This window comes from Aquarana catesbeiana, linkage group LG01, assembly GCF_042186555.1.
Source record: "Aquarana catesbeiana isolate 2022-GZ linkage group LG01, ASM4218655v1, whole genome shotgun sequence".
NCBI lineage: Eukaryota > Metazoa > Chordata > Amphibia > Anura > Ranidae > Aquarana > Aquarana catesbeiana.
Window position 1 is genome coordinate 372,776,761 of NC_133324.1, and position 26,938 is coordinate 372,803,698.

A 26,938-nucleotide genomic window follows, 5' to 3' on the forward strand; every position below is an offset into this window, starting at 1 on the left:
ACAGACTCCTAGTGCCAAGCCTATGGATCCACTGGGTCCATAGGCATCACTGGAACCGCTGACATTACTTCCACCCTCCGTGGAACACACAGCGATCAGCGGCGCACCTGGACCTCCATGCTGGTGCCTGTTGTGTTTTGGTCTCTTGTAAGTAGCGCCTATTTTACCTTTTGGAATACAGTACTTCAATATTGGTTCAAATTTATTTATCTATCTATCTCAGCAGAATCTCCCAGAGAAAACGTTTGTCTCCTTATTGATCTGATTTGGATCCAAGCCTCTTTGACCCCAGACTGCAAAGCTGTGGGGTCACAACAGGGGGAGTATGGCACATGGCACCGTTCAATTGTGGAGCACTAGTAATATTGAAGCACTTGTGCACTTTTTTTGAGCACTTAGCACTTTATTACACAGTTATTCATGTAAATCATGTATGTTATGGTGTATTGTATTCATTCACGTTTTGTAAGCGCTGTTTATATTGTTTTTCCATACTCCAGGGTCTAGTACCCATGGGATTTAGCTGCCGCAAAATATTCTTTTTCATTGTTTTCACTGTTCATTGCCCTAGGGCTTTGTTGTTCTATACCCTATGAGCGCTGTTTATTCCAATTTTATTTGTAACCTACACCACTGCTTTACCTCCATACCGCAGCCTGTCTGCAAATTTTAACTGTTGCTCTCCCATATACAGACTGCCGCTTTTTACCAGGCTGGCACCAGAGCACTCCAGATACTATCACAACAGTACACCTGAGTTCCACTGGCTTATTCAAGATGGTCTTGGCCTCCTGTTAAATCTAGTGAACTGTACTGCATGATGGGTGGTCAACCGCAATAGACCCTATTATGGATACCCTCCTTTTGCGATATCTACTTGGGTATTGTGAATAGTGTTCTGTAAGGTACCTTTTTATACAGTAGGGAGTTGCACGTGAGCTCAGGTCCCCAAAGGCTCTACACACTTTGGTTGTTACCTTTTATACCCTTTTTGGTCTTTATACTATGTTTATAATCCTAAAGCGATAAATAATGCTTGGCAACCCTGTGTGTAGTGATATTTGGCGTCCGGACGATTAGTAGGTATGTGTTTTTATGTTGGTGTCGTGTTTTGACCTGAGTGACTCTATTGCTGGCGGTCAGATGCTTTTAGTGCTAGAATATTTTTTTGATACTAAAGCAATTGATAATAGGGTTAAATTGCAAAAATGTAAACTTTTTTTATGACTCTTGTCACTTAAGTAATCCCCAGGTAGCTTTTTACAAGGGTTTTGTAGTGTACAGTGACTGCATCCTATCAGCTGGCCACAACCTATGGTTAGATTTAGTTTCCAGAGTAAACTAAAGGCAAAACCTGTAAGGTTTTATTGCTGTCAGTGCCCCCGTTAGGGAGATTAACCCTCTTCTTTGTTCTGTTTACTATTCTCATTGAAAGTAAAATGAAATCCCAAACTTTGGGTTGTCCCTAGAAAAGTAATAGAGGGTATAATAGTTCTGGTGACCTGGGGGCCCTCAAGATTCCCTTAATTTTGCAGGAATTTCCTCCCACTCTGTTTTGGCTATGGGACAAAAAGTGAATGGACATCTCCTCTTTGGGACCAAGAGTGCAAAAATAAACCTTTACAGGGGTTATAACCCTCCGTTATTCTTTCCACCATACAAAAAAGAGATTTACCTATAATTCTACTTTAATTTGTCAGATAATTAAAAGATCTCAAATATTTTATTAAATTCTAAACCTGTTATTAGTGTTCACCTGGAAGATGAAAAAAAACTAATTTAACCGTGTGTTTGTGTGTAAAAGCAAGCACTTAAAGGCCAAGTCCACCTGATATACCTTGTTACATCCATATTTTTATTTATGTTAAATAGAGAGTGATGCAGGTTGGAAGGGAATGGTAAAATGAAATCATTTTACTATAGTATGAAAGGTGATGAAATCTTGTTAGTGATTTTCCCCCTACTTGTATCCACCTGTAACTGAAACATTGGCTTTGGTCGGACTTGGCCTTTTTAAGGAAGAATAAAGTCTTTCATTGATGTGGAGAGGATCCTGGAAAGAAAATGGGAAGATGTTGATAGGTGATGTCAACGCAATGCAAGACCTGTGCTCTACCCCTTTTGGTGCAGTTGTTAGCCTTTTGAAATCTAGTTGCTTCTTTTTAGAGACATTCTTTCACCCACATTTCTTGTAACACTGCTTTCAATTCTTCTTCTTCTGCAGGTTTAAAGAGCTTTTTTTCATAGGATGGGACTGGGGACCGGGCGTAGAGGCATGAAGTCCCCACCTCTTCTTATCGCCGTGCTCCTAGCATGTGTTTTCGTGCTTGGAATAAATTACTGGATTACAAGCTCAAGATGTGTGGAGCTACAGGTAGGACATTTGTAAACTGTGCTTCGCAAAGACATGTGTAGCCATTATCAAGGGCTTTTGCACGAGGAGTTGCTTGGGCTGCTGGTTGCTAATTTATAAAAGTGAGACCTGGAAACAGCTGTACCTTGTTGGCAACCTTTCTAATACTAGATCTATTGTACAATAATTTAAACCAGTGGTCTCCAAACTGCGGCCCGGGAGCAGGATTACGCCCTTTGCTTACCTTTTACCTGGCCCTTGGGGCGCTATTGCTCCCACTGCCACCAGCAGTGGGATGCTAGAATAATGGGGCATTGCTACTGATGCCAGAACATTTTCTACTTCCACTGGCCACAGTCTGGCCCCTTTTAAAGTCTGAAGCATAGTAAACTGGCCCTTTTTTGTATAGAAAGTCTGGAGACCCCTGATTTAAATGATTGATGCACCATCATTACCAGTTTAACAGAGTTGTAAATTCTCTAATGGTTTTTCACCTTAATGCATTAAGGTGGAAAACATTCTGTGGTGCAGCTGCCCCGCCATTTTTTTTCTTACCTGAACCCGATCGTTCCAACAACGAGCACAAGCCCAGCAGCTCCAGCCGCTGTCTCGGGTCCTCATTGGATAGATTGCTAGTAGCAGAAGCCATTGGCTCCCGCTGCTGTCAATCAAATCCAGTGCCGGGGGCAGGGCTGAGTCCTGCTGTCTGTCAATGGACGCAGCAGGACTCGGGAGCCCTGGAAAGCTGCTTTCCGTGGGGGCACCCGGTGAAGAGGAGGAGCCAGGAGCGCAGCTGGGGGACCCCAGTAAAGGCGTATCGGACCGCTCTGTGCAAAATCCTTGCACAGAGCAGGTAAGTATGACATGTTTGTAAAAAAAACAAAAAAAAAAACCTTTACAATCACTTTAACTGCAGCTATAGAAATTGTGTGCTTTCTGGTAACAGGGGTACATGTGTGCAACTTTTGTGACCTGCCACATTTTAAAACACAGCTCATGGAAAATGATTGCAACATGAAATGAGCATAGGGGGCTGTGTACATATGTATTCATAGTGGATTTTGTTATGCGGTTGGAATTGGGGTTTTCTTTTAAGAAAGTCTGACCTGAGAAAGCTTATACCTGACAGGAGCTTTAGAATGTGGGCACTTCTGTTCCAGTATATGAATAGGAAACTTAGAGAATAACCGTCTTGAGTGCAGTTAAGCTGCTTTTAGAGAGATGTCTGGCAGCCAAGAATGACATCAGATATTCTGCTGACTACTCAATTGGTAGCACACCCATTAGAACAGTGTGCACGATGTTAAATGTTATTAATGCTGAGTAATTTGGGCTTTTGTTGAGCCAAATAGTCATTGTCTTATTCAAAGGGGCTAGGTAATATAACTTGCATTTTTCAAAACTTGTCACGAAAGAAATCTGATATGTGTTAAACACACATATATATTAAAAAATAAAGATAAATAACATACCTCCACTCAGCATCATCTGCATATAAGGTGGAAATATAATGTAACCCTATTAAAGTTTGTCATTTGTCTTTTATAAATATATTGTACCTATTGTAATATTTTGCTTGTGAACAAAGAACAACCACTTTATCATACACCTGTCAGTTGACCTTTTTTCTGAAAAGATCATTGATCCAGAACAAAAATGCAGCACATTAAAGCTGAATTTCAGGAAAACAAACACTGCAAGGGTTAAAGTGATTGTAAAGTCTTTGTTATTTTTAATAAAAAAAAGTTATATTTACTTGCCCTGTGGAAGTGGACTTGCACAGAGCAGTCTGGATTCTCCTCTTCTTGGGTCCCTCTTCTGTGCTCCTGGCCCCTCCCTGTTGTGGGGGCACCCCGAGCTGAGTCACAGCTCCATGTGTCCATTCAGACATGGAGCTTCGGCCGGGCCCCGCCCCCCTTCTATTCTCATTGGCTGGCTGGCTGGCTGGCTGACTGACTTTGACCGCAGTGGGAGCCATTGGTGCCGGGCTGCTGTCTCAGCCAATGAAGAGGGGAGTCCCGGATGGCTGAGACACTCCTGCAATATCGTTTGAGGTAGAGGGACCTCAGGTAAGTATTAGGGGGGAGGGGGGCTGCTGCACACAGAAAAAATGAAAAAATAAACTAGTGGTGTGTACAAGGCTTTAGAGAAGAGGCTATGGGAGCTGGCCTTACAGCATGGAGGGTGTCTGCAGAAGCAAGGTATAAGGTTAAAAATTTTCCTTTCTGCTGGTACCCTATAGGAAGATATGGGCCAGAAAAAAAAAAAAAACATGTTATACATACATTGTGCAATGTTTTTGCACAGAGCAGCCCCAAACCTCCACTTGGGTCCCCTGCCAGCACTCCTAGCTTTTTCCCCTCCGCTTTTCCTGCCAAGTGCCCCCATAACAAGCCTCTTGCTATGGGGGCACTCGTGCGTGCTTGCTCCTGAGCCCCGCTCTGTCCATAATCCACACAGAACGTGGCTCAGCCCTGCCCCCCACACCCTCATCACTGGCTGTGATTGTCTGAGCAAATGAGGAGGGAGAGAGTTGGGAGAGCCACTGCTCTTGTTGCACATCGCTAGATCGGGGTCAGGAAAGTATAAGGTGGGGCTGGGGGGAGAGCTACACACTGAGGCTGGGTTCACACCTATGCGAATTAGATGTGGGTTTCCCCGCATCCAATTCTCATAGCAGGAGAATGTGCCTGGCTCCCTATGGAGCTGGTTCACATATCTCCGTTGCGGCTGGAGAGCGCGCTGCACTGTGCGTCTTTGGCTCCATTTCAGGGCCGAATTCAGGCATAGAATCGGCCCTGATTCCTCCCTGAAACGGGGAACAGAGACGGACAGCGCTCCTGTGCGATCCGCAGTGGGTTACAGTGTGAACCCAGCCTGAAGGTTGTGTTGTGTTGTGTGTTAGTTTTTTGTGGGGTTTTTTTTTTTTTTTTTTTTTTCTCCTATGCATGAAGGTAAAAAAACCTTCAGCCTTTTAGAACCACTTTAAAGTAAAAAAAAAATTAGAATTGCTTATTGATCTACTTGTCATGTATCTGTGACTCAGTCTTGGAGCTAAAATATCAGAATGAGGGGCAGAGGTAAACACTGGCCTACATATTTATCTCCAGCCAACAGGCTGAACGAAAAAACAAAGTCTCCCATCCAAACAAATGAGGTAGATGAACATATGCAGTTCATGCCCCCTCCTGTCGGGACATTGTATTCTGACAGCAGGACTCTTCGCTGTCAGAATACACTGATCAGTAGCTGCAATAGCTGATCGACAAAAGTTAGTCTAATGACAGAATGGTGACTGCCACACAGAAAACAGTTGGTTTTCAATCCCTTTATGGCCATCATAAGTCTTCATTTCTGCTGTCTAGTGTAAAAATGCTAGGTCCATTTATACTGGCTATTACAGCACTGTTCTTCTGGCACTGTGGCTCAGGAATTGTGTTGTCCATTCACAAAAAAGCCTGGGTTTTCTTATTACAGAATGCAAGATGTTCTGTGAATAGACAATGGGAGAGCACAACATGTGTACAACATGCTCCCTTCAATGTAGGAGAGCTGGAACTCTGAGTCACAGAGCTGGATAAAGAGCACTGACTAACATCTGGTATAAATATAGCTTTCATTTGTACTCTACACATAAACAATGGAGATCTAGGATTATCATAATTAGAGGAAACTCCTTTTGCATGCAAGAAAAATGGGGATAAATGCCCCAGGGATTGTACAGGCAAGGGGAAGGGTACATCAGATTTTTAAATAAGTAACCTAATGTATAAAAGTATAAAATTTATTGAATATAGATAAGCAGAATCTTCTGTTTATCTATATTCAATAAATGTTGTACTTTTATACATTGTTACTTATTTAAAAATCTGGTGTACCCTTCCCCTTGCCTGTACAATCCCTGGGGCATTTACCTCCCATTTTTCTTGCATATTTTGGGATGTGGCAAGGGTCTCCAGTATTCTATTCCTACGCCTTTGCTGGTTTCTCTTCCTAGTTTTCTTCATAACCCCTTTTGTATGGAGCACAAAACAAAAAATAAATAAATGTTCTTCCTAAACTTCCACTTTACAGTTTCTACACTCCTGCCACTGCCTTCTTTCACTGAAAGGCAGCCCCCATATGTAGTTTCCCAAATATGTCTTTATATAAGAGCTCTCCAACCCTGCATGTACCCACCCATCAGAACCACTGTCCTAAAATGCCTCTAAGTTACCCAAAGTCTGTTTAAAGCTTCTCTATACCACAAAAGATGGTCAATGTGTATGTTGCAATTGCTCTGCTGAAGATTCTGCAACAACAAAGTTAGACAGACCCTTTAAAAAAACCATACACATCTTTCTGTTGACTAGTGTACAGTTTATAATTTTTTGTTTTTAGTCGATCTATATATTGGCCTTCCTTGACTTTTCTACCAAATTGTTAAATGCTTAGATGTTGTTTTATTTAAAGAGTCTTGGTGCCCATATGCAGTTATTGTTTTGAGATTTATGTTGTCTTCTTAAAGCAGAACTCTGGGGATTAGTATACACACAACTAAACAGTCATTACATTTTTTGAGTTTCTTACCATTTGAGACCTGTCTGATTTGAATTTTCAGCAAGTCAGCTCTGTGATTCAAAAAATTTAATATAAATGCAAACCAGTGCAACTTGTCAAGGACCACCAGTGCCGCATGGGGTTCGTTATCAGAAATCATCGGGATGACAGAGTGGGGGGTATCCCGCTGTGACAGGTATTGCATTGTATGTGAAATGATGATTTCTGTAATTTCCTGCCTGCATTGGAACAGTGCGCTGTCAATCACAATGGAGGTAGGACATTAGAGGTCGGTATTTCGCATACAATACTTGTCACAGCGAGAGATCCCCGCTGTGTCATCCCAGTGATTTTGGAGAAATAGCAGCCAGCTACAGAGCTCAGAAGAACACGAATAGCATAGTTGGTGAAGGTAGGAGATCAGCAGCAAGGACATGGAAAAAAGGTTTTGCCTGGAGTTCTGCTTTTTAATGATCCGAAAGTTTGTAAAGGGCAACAGAACAGGGTCTTACCTAAAAAATTTTTTTTTTTTTTTTTTTTTCTTGCACTTATTTGAGTGGCCACCTGACTTTGCTCAAGATGCAGAGTTCCATTCTCTATTTGCTCAGCCGCCCTATGCTCTCTACCTATACAATCACCTGTGCTAAAAAAAAGTACTCCCTTGTTTTTTTTATTCAGGCATTTTCCCTGCATAGATTTCAATGGGCGATGGTAAATGTTTGATGCATGCGTTTTTTTTTTTTTTTTGTTTTTTTTTTGTTTTTTTTTTCGCCTCCCCTTGCACAGCCCAGGAATGAAATACCTGAAGCTTGATACATGTGAAATAATACTTGCGCAAAGCTTGTCAAACACAAGAGAAGTTTCAAAATCCATAGAAACATGTTCTGCTCATACATGAATGCAGGCTAAATCTGAACCTACACTGTGTCCAGACACTCTCTCCTTGCTTGCCCCCATGTAACCGCAATGGGTACCTGAAAATCCAGTCATCAAGCACTAGTGCTGTCACCTGGGGAGTGGACAAAGCACAGGTTCACATTTAAATGTTACCCTGCATGCAGTGCCGGCCCAAGACATGGTGCTGCCTGGCACCAAGAATGAAATGCTGCCCCCCCCCAAAAAAAAAAAAAAAAATCACGCCCACCAAAAGGCCCCCACATGCATTATTTTATATCCTAATTGAAAATTAAATTAAATCTTTGAGGCTCTGTAGGAGCGGTGAATGCACTGCTCCTAAAGCGCCCTGCCCATTGAAATCAATGGGCAGCGCTTCCGAACCGCCGCTGCAGCGGCGCTTTGCCGGCGGTTTTAACCCTTTTTCGGCCACTAGTGGGCCGAAAAGCGCTGCAAAAATTACGGTAAAGCGCCGCAACGCCTCAGTGTGAAAGTAGCCTTACTGACAATCTGATCTATCTTGCACAGAGAGGGAGTTGAAGCACAGCAGTAATTAAGCTCTTTTATGCCCGTTCCCAATAAAATTCACCACTATTGCATCTTGATTAGAAGCCATCAAAATCATACAAATAATTTTATAGTTTGTATGCAAAAAGCATGTTTCATTGTAAATCTGCATGATCATTTACAAACAGTACAGAAGAAAAGGCCTCATCAAAGTGTTTCCAGGGAAAACATGGGTACAATAGAAAGATCAGTTGTACTACCAACCAACCTAACTCACCTTGTTTTTCAGATAGGCAAAGAGGCTGCCCGGGCACAGCTGCACAGGCGGCTCTCCTCAGACCCTTCCTTCCCTCACGCTGGAGATGGAAGATTCTAACAACCAGTGCAGGAGACAGTGCACAGCCGACCAGCATCCGCTCCGCTCTGCTCCTGAGAGTCTTGCTGACTGATCCGGGATTCCTGGCAGTAACTTGTTGCCGGCCTGGCTGCCGCCCCCTGTTAAATGCCGCCTGGAGTCATGGTCCCATTGGGTCCCTTGGTAGGGCCGGCCCTGCCTGCATGGCATATGTTCCCCCATACCTTTTTAGAAACGTATCTTTCCTCTGCTTGAGCAGTTATGAGAAGGGGTATGTGATTCTGGTGTGGCCAGCATTAAATAATCAGGAAAGAATTCACAGCGCTTCACTTTTTCCACATTTTGTTATGTTACAGCCTTATTCCAAAATAGATTAAATTCATTATTTTCCTCCAAAATTCTAGAAACGATACCCCATAATGGTAACGTGAAAGAAGTTTGTTTGAAATCTTTGCAAATTTATTAAAAAATTTTAAAAAATCACATGTACACACAGTATCTCGTAAAAGTGAGTACACCTGTCACATTTTTGTAATTATGTTATTATAGCTTTTCATGTGACAAGACTGAAGAAATGACACTTTGCTACAATGTAAAGTAGTGAGTGTACAGCTTGTATAACAGTGTAAATTTGCTGTCCCCTCAAAATAACTTGAAACACCGCCATTAATCTCTAAACTGCTGGCAACAAAAGTGAGTACACCCCTAAGTGAAGATGTCCAATTTGGGCCCAATTAGCTATTTTCCCTCCCCGGTGTCATGTGACGCGTTAGTGTTACAAGGTCTCAGGGGTGAATGGGGAGCAGGTGTGTTAAATTTGATATCACTCTCATACTGGTCACTGGAAGTTCAACATGGCACCTCCATGGCAAAGAACTCTCTGAGGATCTGAAAAAAAAATTGTTGCTCTACATAAAGATGGCCTAGGCTATAAGAAGATTGCCAAAACCCTGACACTGAGCTGCAGCACGTTGGCCAAGAACATATAGCAGTTATACAGGACAGGTTCCACTAGGAACAGGCCTCGCCATGGTCGACCAAAGAAGTTGACTGCACATGCTCAGGGTCATATCCAGCGGTTGTCTTTGGGAAATTGATGTTTGAGTGCTGCCAGCATTGCTGCAGAGGTTGAAGGGGTGGGGGGTCAGCCTGTCGGAGCTCAGATCATACACTGCATCAAATTGGTCTGCATGGCTTTCGTCCCAGAAGGAAGCCTCTTCTAAAGATGATTTAAAGAGAGCCCGCGAGCTGAAAAGCAGACTAAGGACATGGATTACTGGAACCATGTTCTGTGGTCTGATGAGACCAAGATAAATGTTTTTGGTTCAGATAGTGTCAAGCATGTGTGGCGGCAACCAGGTGAGGAGTACAAAGACAAGTGTGCCTTGCCTACAGTCAAGCATGGTGGTGGGAGTGTCATGATCTGGGGCTGCATGAGTGCTGCCAGCACTGGGACGCTAAAGTTCATTGAGGGAACCATGAATGCCAATATGTACTGTGACTTATTGAAGCAGAGCATGATCCCCCTCCGTTCGGAGACTGGGCCGCAGAGCACTATTCCAACATAACGACTCCAAGACGACCACTGCCTTGCTAAAGAAGCTGACGGTAAAAGTGATGGACTGGCCAAGCATGTCTCCAAACCTAAACCCTATTGAGCATCTGTGGAGGAGTGCAAGGTCTCTAACATCCACCAGCTCCCACGAGGTCGTCATGAAAGAGTGGAAGAGGACTCTAGTGGCAACCTGTGAAGCACTGGTGAACTCCATGCCCAAGAGGCTTAAGGCAGTTTTGTAAAATAAGGGTGGCCACACAAAATATTGACACTTTTGGCCCAATTTGGGCATTTTCACTTAGGAGCGTACTCACTTTTGTGGCCAGCAGTTTAGACATTTATGGCTGTGTGAGGGTTATATAAGCTGTATACTCACTACATTACGCTGTAGCAAAGTGTCATTTCTTCAGCATTGTCACATGAAAAGGATATATATTATAAAATATTTACAAAAAATGTGAGGGTTGTACTCACTTTTGTGAGATACTGTAAGTATTCACAGCCTTTGCCATGACACTCAAAATTGAGCTCAGGTGCATCCTGTTTCCACTGATCATCCCTGAGATGTTTCTACAACTTGATTGGAGTCCATCTGTGGTAAATTCAGTTGATTGGACAAGATTTTGAAAGGCACACAGCGGTCTATATAAGGTCCCACAGTTAAAAGTGCATGTCCGAGCACAAATGAAGCCATGAAGTCCAAGGAATTGTCTGTAGACCTCTGAGACAGGATTGTATTGAGGCACAAATCTGGGGACGGATACAGAAAAATGTCTGCAGCATTGAAGGTCCCAATGAGCACAGTGACTTCCATCATCTGTAAATGGAAGAAGTTTGGAACCATCAGGACTCTTCCTAGAGCGAGTCGCCTGGCCAAACTGAGCGTACAGGGGAGAAGAGCCTTATTCAGGGAGGTGACAACGAACCCAGTGGTCACTTTGACAGAGCGCCAGCGTTTCTCTGTGGAGAGGGGAGAACCTTCCAGAAGAACAACCATCTCTGCAGCACTCCACCAATCGGGCCTGTATGGTAGAGTGGCCAGACAGAAGCCACTCGGGAGTTTGCCAAAAGGCACCTGAAGGACTCTCAGAGCATGAGAAAGTTCTCTAGTGATGAAAGAAAGACTGAACTCTTTGGCCTGAATGGCAAGTGTCATGTCTGGAGGAAACTATACACCACTCATCACTTGGCCAATACTATCCCTACAGTGAAGCATGGTGGTGGCAGCATCATGCCGTGGGGATGTTTTTCAGCGGCAGAAACTGGGGGACTCGTCAGGATCAAGGGAAAGATGAATGCAGCAATGTACAGAGACATCCTTGATGAAAACCTGCTATGGACCTCAGACTTGGGCGAAGGTTCATCTTCCAACAGGACAACGACCCTAAGCACACAGCCAAGATCACAAAGGAGTGACTATGGGACAACTCTGAGAATGTCCTTGAGTCGCCCAGACTTGAACCCAATAGAACATCTCTGGAGAGAGCTAAACAAGGGTGTGCACTAATTCTCCCCATCCAGAAACAACCCAAAAATAGGTGTGCCAAGCTTGTAGCATCATACTCAAAAAGACTTGAAGCTGTAACTGGTGCCAAAGGTGCTTCAACAAAGTAGTGAGCAAAGGCTGTGAATACTTCTGTACATGGGATAATTTTTTTTCTTTTTTTATACATTTGCAAAGAATTCAAACTTCTTTCCCATTGTCATTATGGGGTATTGTTTTGTAGGATTTTGAAGAAAATTAATGTCATCAATTTTGGCATAACAAAATGTGGAAAAAGTGAAGCGCTGTGAATACTTTCCAGATGCACTGTAAGTGGTTAGCACTTCTGCCTAACAGCATTAGGGTTGTCGGTTCGAAATTCCAACCATGACACTACCTGCATGGAGTTTGCATGTTCTCCCTGTGCCTGTGTGGGTTTCTTCTGGATACTCTGGTTTCCTTCCACACTCCAAAGACATGCTGGTAGGTTAACTGGCTCCTGTCTAAATTGGCCCTAGTATGTGTATGTATGAATGTGAGTTAGGGACCTTAGATTATAAGTTCCTTGAGGGCAGAGACTGATGTGAATGTACAATATACTGTATATGTAAAGTGCTGTGTAAATTGACGGCGCTATAGAAGTACGTGTAATACATAAAATAAATATTGCTTTTCTTTGTGTGGGCAAAGAACAAGTTGACATTAGATCAGGCTGGGTGGCCTGATCTTTCCCTTTCCTAATAGAAGTAATAATTCAAAAACAAAACTGGAAAGCGTTACTTTTCTAATTTTTGTTCTCCCAACCATTTTAAAGCGGATTATTATTATTATTATTATTATTATTATTATTATTATATATTTTTTTTCTCAACTTTCGATCTATTTAAATCTTCTGCCCTTGTTTTAACTTTGGATAGAAAAACACTTTTGAAAAAAAAATTTTCTGCCAGTAAAACAGAAAATTGTATCATACTTACCATAATTTTCCTTTCCTGGTGCCTATCCATGGCAGCATACTGGTGATAGAGCTCCGCCTCGACTCCTCCCTCAGGACTAGTGAATAGCATAAATTAAAGGCATAGTCCCTCCCCCAACATTCTCCGTAAAATAGCATACCGAGGGTGGGAGCGTATGCTGCCATGGATAGGCACCAGGAAAGGAAAATTACGGTAAGTATGATACAATTTTCTGTTTTTTCCTGGTGCCTCCATGGCAGCATACTGGTGATAAAGAACTAGCTGACACGGGTGGGATAATGCTTAACAAAAAATGTTTAATTAGAAAGGGACATTGCAGCCTGAACTGCCCTCCTTCCGAACTCAACAGTCGTGAGAGCTCCTGGATCAATATGGTAGTGTCTGAGGAAAGTATTGTGAGAAGACCAGGTGGCGGTCCTACACACCGTCTCTAATGAAACATTAGCCCTTGCTGCCCAGGAAGTTGAGACTGCCCTTGTAGAATGAACATTCACTCGGGATGGAGGCTCCATATTCTTCACCCTGTAGGCCTTCTGGATTAATTTTACAACCCAAGCCTTGTCCGCTTGCGTCGGACGTAATTGTGATCCAGGGGAGGGAGCCCAGATGACGAGGTTTTCCGGAAAGGTCCACCAATATAGACTCCTGTGCATTGCTCCCGTCAGCAGGATCGTCTAAGAGAGTCGTTGTTTGTTCCACTGCACCAAGAAACCCATCTGGAAATACCTCAAGTGCCAATGGGCCCAAGGAATCATCGGTATGCAGGCAGACCTTGTGCCAATGAGGCTCAGACATTGTGATGCCGTTAAATACGGGCTCCAGATGATCTTGACCATTCTCTGGATGATGATCCTCATCTTCGGAGATGGTAATGATACGGTCCCCTCCTGAGTGTTGAACATTGCACCTAGGTAGATCATCCGCTGTGTAGGTGCAAGCTGACTTTTTTCAGAGTTTATCAGCCACCCTAGCTCTCTCAGGGACTGGAGAAGAATGTCTCTCGGTGATATACCAACTGATCTGGACTGCTTGCTAGGAGGAGGATGTCGCCTAAATAGTGGTATATCCTCAAATCCCTCTCCCGCAGGGGAACCAGAGCAGATATTAGAATCTTGGTGAATACCCTGGGGGAGGTGCACAGACCGAAGGGCAGGGCTTGAAACTGCAGGTGGGTCCGTCCTACTGCAAATCTTAGATACTTTTGAAAGGCAAGCAGTAGGTACACATCCTGCAGATCGACTGAAATCATCCAATCTGATGGCTGAACTGCCTGAATAATTGTTTGCATGTAATTCATTTTGAAGCTTTTGGTGTGTATGTGCCTGTTGAGCCTCTTTAGATCAATCACAGGCCTCCACCCACCTGTTCTCTTTGGGACCAGAAATAGGGTGGAGTAGAAGCCTGCGAAGCGCTCTGCCAAGGGAACCGGCACAGCTGCCCACTGAAGCTGGAGTGAGGATATGAAGTGTTTTAGGGCTTGAGCCTTCAGCGGAAAGGCTGGAATCTCTGTTCTTTTGAAAGAATTCTGAGGTGGAGGCTGAGAGAAACTCCAAAAGTGCCCCCATTGAATTGTGGACAGGACCCAGGAATCCTGGCATTGGTCGGCCCAGACTGGAAAAAAGAACTTTAGCCTGGCTCCCACTGGGAGTGTCTGGGCTAATCTGGCATCAAAAGGACTGCTTCTGCTCCTGTGGAGACGGAAGGGCCTTCATCTTTCTGTTCAAAAAGGATGCCTGAGTGCCCTTTCAGGTTCTTCTGCTGTCTCTAGGCTGCCTTGATTGTCTAAAATCCCTAGGATTCACCTGGCGGAACCTAAAAGAGCCCCCTCTGGATCTTCACATCCTTCTGTCTTGGGGAAGCATACCGGATTTTCCTCCTGACGACAATCTGGAGATGGTTTAATCCATCTGGTCTCCAAATAATGCCTTCCCTGCGGCTAAGTAGCTCCACCTATAGGTCCAGGTCGATTCGTCTGTCAAGAGGATCCTTGAAGGAATCGTAATCCTCCATTGGCAGAGTTATATTTTTTGGCGAGTCGCACCACTGATGTATCCACCACTGGCATTGAGTTTAACGACTGCGTTCCCGACTCTGGTAAGGGATACAGTTTATTGAAGCGGCCCAACGAAAGTTTATCAGTCTTTGACCACTCATTTTGAATGACTTGACTAATTTCGCCCATCAACGGGAAGAAAACCTGCTTCCTTTTGATAAATGGGAAGTAGCTTTTTGCTTCTTGGGGAGGTTCTTCTGCGTCCTCCCAGGCTATCGCAGCTCTGACTGCCTGGATGAACGGTTTCACCAAGGAATTACTGAAGCCAGAAGGATCTGACTCATCTGAAGAGTCCCCCAAAAGGTCCTCAGGTGGAGAATCTCTAGCCGGACGGCCTGATGAAGGCAGAGGAGTACTGGCTGCAGAAGGACTGGAAAGATTAGGTTCTGTATCCTGAACCTGGAACATCTGCGGGACTGGCTGGCTGAGCGGGGACCAAAGCCGCAAGCTCCGAGAAGGAGTCCATCATTGTTCTCTTGAGCAGGTCCTCAACCTGTTGACTTTCTAACTCGCGGCTGGATGCATAGTCCGCAAAACGGTCCTTACAGACCACTTTGTTCAGCAGCGGCTTAGCCCCACAAGTCCAGCATTTCTTCTTTGTATAGGATCTAGGAGAGGGGGACCGATCCAGTCTTCTGGATCTTGATCTATGACGTGAAGAATGGGACCTACGTCCTGATGAGTGGGACCGGTGGTGTGAAGAAAGAGACCTGCAGCCTGGGCTGTCGTCGTCGCGGTGCCTTGAGGATTTTCTGAACCTCTTGGAGTGGACAGGGCTATGATTTAAGAAATCCGTGTTAGGCCAGCGAGCACACTTTTTTGTATTAATTTTTTTTATACTCTCGTATTGTTGGTCCCATACCTAATAGAAGTGTGAGGATCTTTGTTGCGAGATGAATGGCTCATTGCGGAGTTGGGCATAAGGATCAGCTGCGGAAATATAGCAAGAAAGGGGAAATGGCGTTTTTTGTTTTTTTTCAGAAACTAAAATGGCCGCCGAAGCGCCAAGTGACCGCGCATGCGCAGTAGAGCCGGCGCTGAGAAGCATAGAGAAAACTGCCAACAGACGGATCTCTACCTCACCCCAGATCGCGCATGCGCAATACGGCGGCGGGGACGGTAAAAGTAAAAACAAACTTTTTCTTTTAAAAGGGGAGGGGAGAAGAGAAAAAACATATGCTTCCTTCTTCCTTTTATAAAAAAAAAAAAATGAAAACCACAAGCCTGGGAAAATGGGAGATGATCCTTTTGCGATGCCTTCGCATTCATCATAGGATATGGTGGCAGACTGCGTTCCTGTGAGGAAACTCTGCGAAAGACCCCAACAGATCCACAGAGGGGTTCCCAGTCTTATCAGCGCTGTGAGCGGCCCAAGAACAGGGACTGCGCACGGGAAAGGCTAAACCCGGCGGATGCTGCCAAAGGCAGAGGTATGGACGTACTGCTACTCTTCACCAGCACAAGAGGTATGAGGGAAAAAAAGGAGAATGTTGGGGGAGGAACTATGCCTTTAATTTATGCTATTCACTAATCCTGAGGGAGGAGTCAAGGCAGAGCTCTATCACCAGTATGCTGCCATGGAGGCACCAGGAAATGCCTTTTATACAGCCCACGTCTGTGTTTTTTTTTTTTTTTTTTTTTTTTTTTTTTTTTTGCCTGGTCATTAGCCTAGGCTTCTGACATCATGCACAGCACTCTCGCTCTCACTCTTGTGAGTTTACCAGGAAGGGAGAGGGGATGAGTCATAAGAGGGCCAATGAGAGCTGCAGAGCTGGAGATGTGTGACTGTGTAAATCCAGGAAGTGCACAGGCAGAAGGTTCCGCTGCCCAGTTAAAATGGCTGCAGCCAGACTTAGAGGAGGGAGATTTATGCAGCATATTTGGCAAGTACAGAATTACAGTATATATAAAAATAATATGCAAAGTGGTTGGAGGGAAGCTTCAGTATGGCTAAGGGCTCTTTCACATGGGGGATCCGTATGTCCGCTTTTTCATCCTTCCGTTTTCGGATGAAAAACGGACATACATGTATCCCTATGGAGCGTCGGATGTCAGCGGTGACATGTCCGCTGACATCCAACCCGCTCCGATCCGAAAAGTGTAACGGAGGAAAACCCTACTTTTCCATCCGTTATCGGATCGGGTGACGACGGACACTACGGTCTGTCATCATCCGATCCCCCATAGGGGAGAGCGGCGCTCTGACAGGTCCGTCGCTGCACAGTGTGCAGCGATGGACCTGTCATCTTCCTGCTCAGCGGGGATCGGCGGAGCGATCCCCACTGAGCAAGCGGGTGTTCACGGGGCGGATCATCACTGATCCTCCCCGTGTGAAAGAGCCCAAAGATGTTTTTATTACAAATTATGTGAGCAGACTGCAGTTCCTCTTTAAATATTTAGTATATTTAGTAATATAATTACTAAAATGTTAAAGTGATACTAAACACACACTGTCATTTACACTATTGCTTCTCTTTCTGTATGTAGATAATGGCACTGTAATTTTAATTTATTTTAGTAAAAAAATCGAAGTACCCTTTTTTTTTTTTTTTTTTTTTTTTTTTTTTTTTTTTTTTAAATTATTATTTATTGTGAAGCAAACAACAAATAGGACAAAATAACAGAAAAAGTCTACATAACTATTCACCCCCCTAAAGTCAAAACTTTGTAGAGCCACCTTTTGCGGCTATCACAGCTCCAAGTCACTTTGGATAAGTCTCTATGAGCTTGCCACATCTTACCACTGGGATTTTTTCCCATTCCTCCTTGCAAAACTGCTCCAGCTACTTCAAGCTAGATGGTTTGCGCTCGTGCACAGTAATCTTTAAGTCTGACCACAGATCCTCTATTGGATTGAGGTCTGGGCTTTATCTAGGCCATTCCAACACATTTGCATGTTTCCCCTTAAACCACTCAAGTGTTGCTTTTAGCAGTGTGTTTGGGGCCATTGTCCTGCTGGAAGGTGAACCTCCGTCCTAGCCTCAAATCACACTCAGTGGTACAGGTTTTGCTCAAGAATATCCCTGTATTTAACACCATCCATCTTTCCCTCAACTCTGACCAGTTTCCCAGTACTGCTGAAAAACATCCCCCCAGCATGATGCTGCCACCACCATGTTTTACTGTGGGGATGGTGTTCTTCGGGTGATGTGTTGGGTTTGTGCCAGACATAGCATTTTCTTTGATGGCCAAAAAGTTCAATTTTAGTCTCATCAGACCAGAGCACCTTCCTCCATACATTTTGGGAGTCTCCCACATACCTTTTCGCAAACTCAGAACGTGCTATTTTGTTTTTTGCTGAAAGTAATGGCTTTCTTCTGGCCGCTCTGCCATAAAGCCCAACTCTCTGGAGCGTACGGCTTATTGTCGTCCTATGTACAGATACTCCAGTCTCTGCTGTGGAACTCTGGAGCTTCTCCAGGGTTACTTTAGGTCTCTGTGCTGCCTCTCTGATTTAATGCCCTCCTTGCCCGGTCCGTGAGTTTTGGTGTGCGGCTGTCTCTTGGCAGGTTTGTGCCTTGTTCTTTCCATTTGGTTATGATAGATTTGATGGTGCTCCTAGGGATCTTTAAAGATTTGGATACTTTTTTTTTTTTTTTTTTTTTTTATATAACCTAACCCTGACTTGTACTTCTCAACAACATTGTCCCTTACTTGTTTGGAGAGTTCCTTGGTCTTCATGGCAGTATTTGGTTAGTGGTGCCTCTTGCTTAGGTGTTTCAGCCTCTGGGGCCTTTCAAAAAGATGTGTATATGTAATGACAGATCATGTGACACTTAGATTGCACACAGGTGGGCATAATTTCACTAATTATGTGACTTCTGAAGGTAATTGGTTGCACCAGAGCTTTTTGTGGGCTTCATAACAAAGGAGGTGAATACATACGCACATGCCAATTATCATTTTTTTTATTTCTGAAAAATAGTTTCATGTTTTTATATTTTTCTAATTTTACTTCACCAACTTAGACTGTTGTGTTCTGGTCCATCACATATAATTCAGATAAAAAAAAATTACAGCCTTTAGTTTAATGTAACAAAATGGGTAAAAAGCCAAGGGGGGTGAATACTTTTGCAAGGCACTGTATATGACCCACATGCAGACTTAAATGTGAATTGCAGAGGTCCATGTTGGCAATAGGAGAAGGGGAAGGAAAAGGGGACAAGGGTTGACTTACAGCAAAAATAACAGGTAAGGGGAGGAAGCAGGAAAAAAATTGTAATGGCCTCGCAAGGGCCTGAAACAAAAGGCAAAATGAAACCATTCTAGGCAACTGAGGCTAGATATATTGAAGATGGGAAGCGCATATCCAAGCTAGAGTTCCCAGACTTTGAGATCTATATATATTTATTTTTTTTTTATTATTATTTTCAAGTTGTTGAATACTAGAAGGCTTCTCATTAACGAGCAGCATACTCGTATGTGTTTTTTAACTTCCTGTATGGCCACAGGTTTCTTCCAACTTAGGAGAGAATTTTAAGGAAAAAAACTTTTTATGGAAAAAAACTTACATTTAAATGCTCATCAATGCAGCCTTGTAGTGTCATCTGCAGCCTTGTAGTGTCATTTGCAGCCTTGCCTAGTGTCACTGCAGTTTTTAAATATGGCGCCGCCGAGAGACAGAGCCGGTCCTGCGTCTTTCGGCGGCTCTCGGCGGCTTTCGGCTCCTCTCGTAGTCCTTTGGGCGGAGCCGAACGCCGCCGATATACATACATTGCCGAGTGTACTTGGCTAGCTCCACTCAGTCTCGCCCAGTCCCTTTTATGTCCATCATAGGACGGGACTGGGCGTGACTGTGAGCGAGCTAGCCGAACCTAGCCCAGTACACTCGACTATGTATGTATGTCAGCGGCGCTCGCTCCTCCGCTCAGTCAGCAGGGATCTATATAGATATAGATATATACATACAGTGGGGACGGAAAGTATACAGACCCCCTTAAATTTTTCACTCTGTTATATTGCGGCCATTTGCTAAAATCATTTAAGTTCCTTTTTTTTTTTTTTTTTCCTCATTAATGTACACACAGCACCCCATATTGACAGAAAAACACAGAATTGTTTTTCTTTTTGCAGATGTATTAAAAAAGAAAAACTGAAATATCACATGGTCCTAAGTATTCAGACCCTTTGCTCAGTATTTAGTAGAAGCACCCTTTTAATCTAATACAGCCATGAGTCTTTTTGGGAAAGATGCAACAAGTTTTTCACACCTGGATTTGGGGATCCTCTGCCATTCCTCCTTGCAGATCCTCTCCAGTTCTGTCAGGTTGGATGGTAAACGTTGGTGGACAGCCATTTTTAGGTCTCTCCAGAGATGCTCAATTAGGGTTAAGTCAGGGCTCTGGCTGGGCCATTCAAGAACAGTCACGGATTGTTGTGAAGCCACTCCTTCATTATTTTAGCTGTGTGCTTAGGGTCATTGTCTTGTTGGGAGGTAAACCTTTGGCCCAGTCTGAGGTCTTTAGCACACTGGAGAAGGTTTTTGTACAGGATATACCTGTACTTGACCGCATTCATCTTTCCCTCGATTGCAACCAGTCGTCCTGTCCCTACAGCTGAAAAACACCCCCACAGCATGATGCTGCCACCACCATGCTTCACTGTTGGGACTGTATTGGACAGGTGATGAGCAGTGCCTGGTTTTCTCCACACATACCGCTTAGAATTAAGGCCAAAAAGTTCTATCTTGGTCTCATCAGACCAAAGAATCTTATTTCTCACCATCTTGGAGTCCTTCAGGTGTTTTTTTTAGCAAACTCCATGCGGGCTTTCATGTGTCTTACACTGAGGAGAGGCTTCTGTCTGGCCACTCTGCCATAAAGCCCCGACTGGTGGAGGGCTGCAGTGATGGTTGACTTTCTACAACTTTCTCCCATCTCCCGACTGCATCTCTGGAGCTCAGCCACAGTGCTCTTTGGGTTCTTCTTTACCTCTCACCAAGGCTCTTCTCCCCCGATAGCTCAGTTTGGCCGGAAGGCCAGCTCTAGGAAGGGTTCTGGCCGTCCCAAACATCTTCCATTTAAGGATTATGGAGGCCACTGTGCTCTTAGGAACTTAAAGTGCAGCAGAAATTTTTTTGTAACCTTGGCCAGATCTGTGCCTTGCCACAATTCCGTCTCTGAGATCTTCAGGCAGTTCCTTTTGACCTCATGATTCTCATTTGCTCTGACATGCACTGTGAGCTGTAAGGTCTTATATAGACAGGTGTGTGGCTTTCCTAATCAAGTCCAATCAGTATAATCAAACACAGCTGGACTCAAATGAAGGTGTAGAACCATCTCAAGGATGATTAGAAGAAATGGACAGCACCTGAGTTAAATATGAGTGTCGCAGCAAAGGGTCTGAATACTTAAGACCATGTGATATTTCAGTTTTTTTCTTTTTTAATAAATCTGCAAAAATGTCAACAATTCTGTGTTTTTCTGTCAATATGGGGTGCTGTGTGTACATTAATGAGGAAAAAAAATTAACTTAAATGATTTTAGCAAATGGCTGCAATATAACAGAGTGGAAAATTTAAGGGGGTCTGAATACTTATATATATCTCTGAAAATCACTTATGAAATTACATTACCATGTAAAGCTCAACTCAGGTCAAGTGCATTCTTTTAAAAGTCCCCCTGGAGATTTAAAATAAGCAGCTTTGGCTGTGCAGTACCTCCTGTCTACTTCTTTTTTTTTTTTCTTTTTCTTTTTTTTTACCACAAAAGTCTTCAATCTACTTAGTTAAATGACAGCCAGCGTCACTCAACCCAGAAGACTGAGGAAAGATAAGTGCAGGGTGTCATGGTCCCCCTTCCTGACCATAGCACACTGTTTTTACAGTATATTGATGCAAAGAACCGTGCTCCTCACATCAGCACTGCTCTCTGCATCATCCAGGGCCATCTACTGGAGAAGACTGAAGAGCAAAAGGAACCAGCATGTCAAGTGACTTGCCAGAAAAAAAAAAGTAAGTTAAAAAAAAATTAATGAACATAGCTTGGGGGGAGGGGTCACTTAAAGGGAGAAGTTGGTTCTGTGGAGATCCGGGGTGATTGGGGGTGGCATATAGTTTAAAGTTCAGTTTTTGTGCTTATGTGAAAGTTAGTTTTTTTTTTTTTTTTTTTTTTTTTTTTTTTAATGATTTGGGTTTACATATAACTGTTTAATTTTTTATCTTTTTTTCATAGTAAATAATACTTTATTTTTACCACTAACTATGGCAGCCCTTTATTCATCTTTAGCTCTTTTCTAATTGTGTGTTATGTGTTTTTAAGAATCGTGTGATGGAACTGGAGGGCAGAGTACGAAGAGCAGCAGCAGAAAGGGGAGCAGTGGAAATGAAAAAAAATGAGTATGAAGACATGTTGGCTAAACAGAAAAAACAGATTGACACCATTCAGTCTTTGCACAGTTCTCAGATGCAGAATATTCATTCACAGTGTAATAGTGAGAAGGTGAGGCATTCAGCACCATTTCTGTTCGCTGTAAAATGAACATGGTGGTATTCTTGGAAGCCATACAGTTATGTAGGGTTAGATATGTGTATTTTATTTGTGTTAATGAAAGTTGCCATTTGTTTTCTGCATTATTGCTAGATCATACTGTTGGCATACCTTCTTATGAATAAAATGGAAATATCATCCTTTAAATTACTATATATTCCTCCAAACATTCCTAAATGTGAAACCTGGAAAAGCAACAATCTTGATAAAGCCACATATCTATGTCCATATTTAAATCAAGGCACCAGCTAATTTCTATGTTGATTCTTTGAGGCGTTGGGCAGTATACATTCCTGAGTAACCATAAGAGTTATCAAGTTAGTAAGAGTTGCTGTCCAGCTTTTAAACATTCAAAACACACGCTGGAATCTGCTTTGATGTCACGACTGTAATTGGTTCTACAGGCTTTTATATGGTTGTACAGTATGTTTTTGTTTCTTGTTATGGACATTAGATTGTGAATTCACTTTGACCATGTATTGTTGGCTTTGTGTACTCTGTTTATAAGCTGTGTACAATGTTAGTGGTGTGCAAATATAAAAAATAAACAATAGGTCCAAAATGATATCCCTCTTATAACTTTTTGAACAAGCTAGCCGGAACTTACCTTTGATAGGACACACAATGACTTCCAAATGAAAGTCTTAAGACCCCTTTCACATTGGAGGCGTTTTTCAAGTACTAAAGGGCTAAAAATGGCGCCAGTAAAGCGCCTCCCCTGCAGCCCCAGGGTGAAAGCCAGAGTGCTTTCACACTAGGGCGCTGCACTGGCAGGACGTTAAAGTCCTGCAAGCAGTGTCTTTGGGGCGGTAGAGGAGCGGTGTATACACCACTCCTCCACCGCCCCTGCCCATTGAAATGATTGGGCACCGCTGCCGAAGTGCTTCGGCAGCAGCGCTTTCAGGGCGCATTTAACCCTTTCTTCGGCCGCTAGCGGGGGTTAAAAGCACCCCGCTAGTGCTCCGAATAGTGACGGTAAAGTGCCACTAATACTAGCGCCGCATTACAACTAGCGCAGCCTGCGGCTCAGTGTGAAAGGGCTCTAAGTGTAACTCCAGCCAAAACCTTTTTTACTTTTTTAAATGGACTAGGAAAGAGCCTTTGATCAGAGCAGTAGTTTCTTCTTTGTTCTTCTTCCCCTTTTTTTTTTTTTTGGCATAAAAACCCTGTCAACGTCATTATGAAATATAGAAACAAAGGTCACTGTGTCTGCGCAAGAGATTCCATTGTCCGAGATGCTCCTCTTTCCCAATTTTCTAATATGCATCAAGGGAAGGAGGGTGGGAAATTGATAAGGGAAGACACAAAGACTTGCCACAATATACTAGTCCAGTGAGTGGGATGGTCAAAGTAAAATCAGAGATGGTAAAGGCTGGGGAAGGAGGGTTGGTGGTATCTTGGGGGGGGGGGGGTACCTCCTGCGGGAGATATGGATGGTGTTTGGGATGGGGGTAATAGGAAGGGAAGGAGGAGGAGATCAAAAAAAGCAATGAGATGGGGGGGGGGGGGGGGGGTAGGAAAAGGGCTGCTGTTGGAGCATGAAATAGAAGTGGGCAGGGAAGTAACACTCCTATCCCATGTTGGTCTCCTTGTTAATTTTAGGTGGTCGACTTGTATTCATCAGAGAATTGAAATTGTTTCCAATAAAGCCATGTCTTGCCACCCTCTGTCAAGTTGATGGATTTTTGTGACACCATTAGGAAAATTTCCCCCAAAGTAAGGGAAAGTTGTACTGTTGATAGTTGTCACTGAATCATGAGTCTCTGCTGGAAGATATCTCTTCTACTCCAGCTCTAGTGATAAGAGAAGTGTTTAAGAGGGGATGTAATTGCAATATGCAAATCTTTAAATTGTGACCGTATCATTGGGAGAAAACGATTTAATCTCTGGGCTCCAAAGTAGACGCACGACCACACAATTTGGACAAGAAGTTCAATCAGTGGAATTTTACTCCTAACCATTTGGTAACAATTAATGTTCTTTAACAAAAGAACATGCATTCCACGCTAATTTGCTACGAAAATTAGTGTGTGCTATAACTTCCAGCATTGCTCCTTTTTCTTCTTGCCGAAAGCCGCCATTTTGTTGAAGCTCACTGAGAACTCTTCCCCTCTCCTTGGTCTCAAAATGTATATTTTGTATCTAATTTTCTGTAACCTAAAATGTGTGCATATCCAGCCTTGATTGTTTTGGCTCAGCTAGAGGGAAAGACTTCAGACCTTTTTACAATGGTGCTGCTGCTGCCCAGGGAGAAGGGAACGAATCTCAGGAAGATAAGACAAGACACTATCTTAATTTAACTCTTGTGTGTCTAACTGGCAGCAGAATTTATCCTGTGGCCTTTCTTGCTTTTCTTTTCTCCCCCAAATCTGTCTTACCTGGGCACAGTCTGTGTCATTCCTCATATTCACTTCCTCAGCTGCAGTAAATCTTGAGGCTGTTGGCAGATGGGCCTCTAGTGACTCACTGATATCTGCACAGTGCAGAGAATACAGGACAACTGAGCATGTGCAGAGCAGGCTGAGACAGTGTCTTACTAGATTTTAAACTGTATAGGCATTTATTTGTAATGTTTTACATGGCTATACCTGTAAAAGGAGCCAGCCTGAAGTTATCTACTGTATCAGGACCTAAATTTCTGACTAACGTTTCGCTTTAACCACTTGCCGCCCGCCATATAGCAATATGACGTCAGCAAAGGAGTTCTGTCATCCTGACCGGACGTCATATGACGTGGTCAGGATAACAAATCCGGTGCACAGAGGTGCTGTGTGTCAGTCTGACACACCGCATCTCCGATTGTGGTATGGAGCCTCTGACAAAGGCTTTTTACCATGTAATCAGCTGTGACCAATCACAGCTGATCATTGCGTGAACCAGGGAGTGCTGGTTAACGGCTGTTCTCCGTTCGCGCTGAAAGGGAGAGCCGATCAGTGGCTCTGCCTGTCAATGGGGGGATTTGGTGCAGATAATCAGCACAGTGCCAATCAGTAATGCCTGTCAGACCTTCAGAAGCCACTCAGTAATGCCTGTCAGTAGCTCCTCATCAGTGCTGCCTATCCAGTGCCATCTATCAGTGCCCATCAGTTTTATTTTATTTTTTAGTTTAGCAAAAAATAAAAACCCCAGTGGTGATCAAGTACCACCAAAAGAAAGCTCTTTGTGGGAAGAAAATTATAAAATTTAGTTTGGGTACAGTGTTGCATGAACGCGCAATTGTCATTCAAAGTGTGACAACACTGAAAGCTGAAAATTGTCCTGGGCAGGAAGGGGGGAAAGTGCCCCGATATTGAAGTGGGTAAGCTGTGTAAGGGGTTTCTTCTGTTAAGATGCGGAACTTTTCACAACTGAGTTTTTCAGGTGGGAGTGTAAATAAATTCAAAAACCTTTTTAGTTGAGGTTCTTTGTTAACATAACGACAAAGGATGTTGAAAATGATAGTAACATAAACGCACACAGACGCTCAGGTTGAACTGGATTGACCAGTGTTTTTTTTATTTAACCTTACAAACTGTGTAACTGTAAAATGCTTAGCAAGTAGATTAGTCGACATAGCTTCAGGGAGTGGAGTCAGTTGAAGGTTAATTGTTCTAAAAGTCAAGTTATTCTTTAAAAGTTAATCTTTCACAATGTAAATATGGGAGATTCCATTTCTGAACTCTTTTTTTGATACTTGTTTACAGCAAAATTGTTTGAATCCAGGCAACTAGCATTTTAGAAACACTAGAACCTCTTCCATATTTCTCATCACAGATTCACAGTTTTTCTTAAGGCCTCTTGCACATGGGAGTAAAAAATGCAGTTTTTATTTATTTTTATTTTTTACTGTTCTGAAATGGGCTGCATTGTTGTCTATGGGACATTGCACACAGCTAAGGAAAGATCAGTAATAAAGCTTTGAGTACAGAGCATTAAAACAAAAATAGAAAATGTATCAATTGAGTACAGTAATTTACTCGCATACCTGTGTGTAAAGCATGTTTACGCACGTATAAATTAGTATAAAACAATACTGACAATGAAGAAGAATTTTTCTCGCCTACACTCAACATTTTTGGCCCCTTGCACATGGAGGTCACAAGCTCCTGAGTAAACCTCAGCAAAACTAATGACGCCCATGTACAAGGGGCCTTAATGTCCTATGAGCCAGCTGGTAGTGGTTTGTAACCCAGATGGCACTTTCTTCATAAAAAAAATTAAAGCTACAGGTCCAGTGTCTTTTGTTTATAATCTAGAATACAAAACATTGTATCCACTTTATGTTCAAATCCATGGTTTACAGTTGTGTTTTTTTTTGTTTTTTTCCCTTGGATGAAATTGTTATTGATTTTAAAATAAGCAGTCATAATGGATGGAAGCACTATTTTATGCTTCTGTGCTCATCTTTTTATTAGGATTAAAGGCGGGAATGCCTCATGTTTCATTAGTACAGTGTTTCAGTAATCTAAATGAGCCTCATCCACTGTGTATAAACCGCAGATGTATTTATGAGATTGGCTATAGATTAGCAGACGGAAATATGTCCATCCTAGTAATGGCTGCCCTGTAAGCATCCAGTGTGCTGTAATGCTATAATTGGCATGCACAATAGAAGAATCTTTCTTCTTTTTTTTTTTTTTTTTTTTCTGTAGTAAGTGGGAATGATTTCAAATGTCATGAAATATCCACCCGTATGTTGGGAAAACCATTATTAAACTGCTTCTAAAGGCAAAAGGTGTGTGGGTTTTTTATTTTA

The 26,938-nt window shown here is 43.0% G+C and overlaps 1 protein-coding gene across 3 annotated transcripts in view; it reads left to right on the forward strand.

The window, feature by feature from the left end:
• Positions 1–26,938, forward strand: part of GOLM1 (golgi membrane protein 1) — a 160,344-nt gene that overhangs the window by 60,583 nt on the left and 72,823 nt on the right. For 2 of the 3 annotated variants that reach the window (XM_073633431.1, XM_073633437.1), the window contains exons 2-3: positions 2,225–2,374; positions 21,976–22,155. In XM_073633431.1, coding sequence (XP_073489532.1) covers positions 2,249–2,374; positions 21,976–22,155 — 306 coding nt within the window. In that variant the 5' untranslated portion in view covers positions 2,225–2,248. The remainder of the gene's footprint in view (positions 1–2,224; positions 2,375–21,975; positions 22,156–26,938) is intronic. The other variant, XM_073633447.1, reaches the window with a different exon arrangement.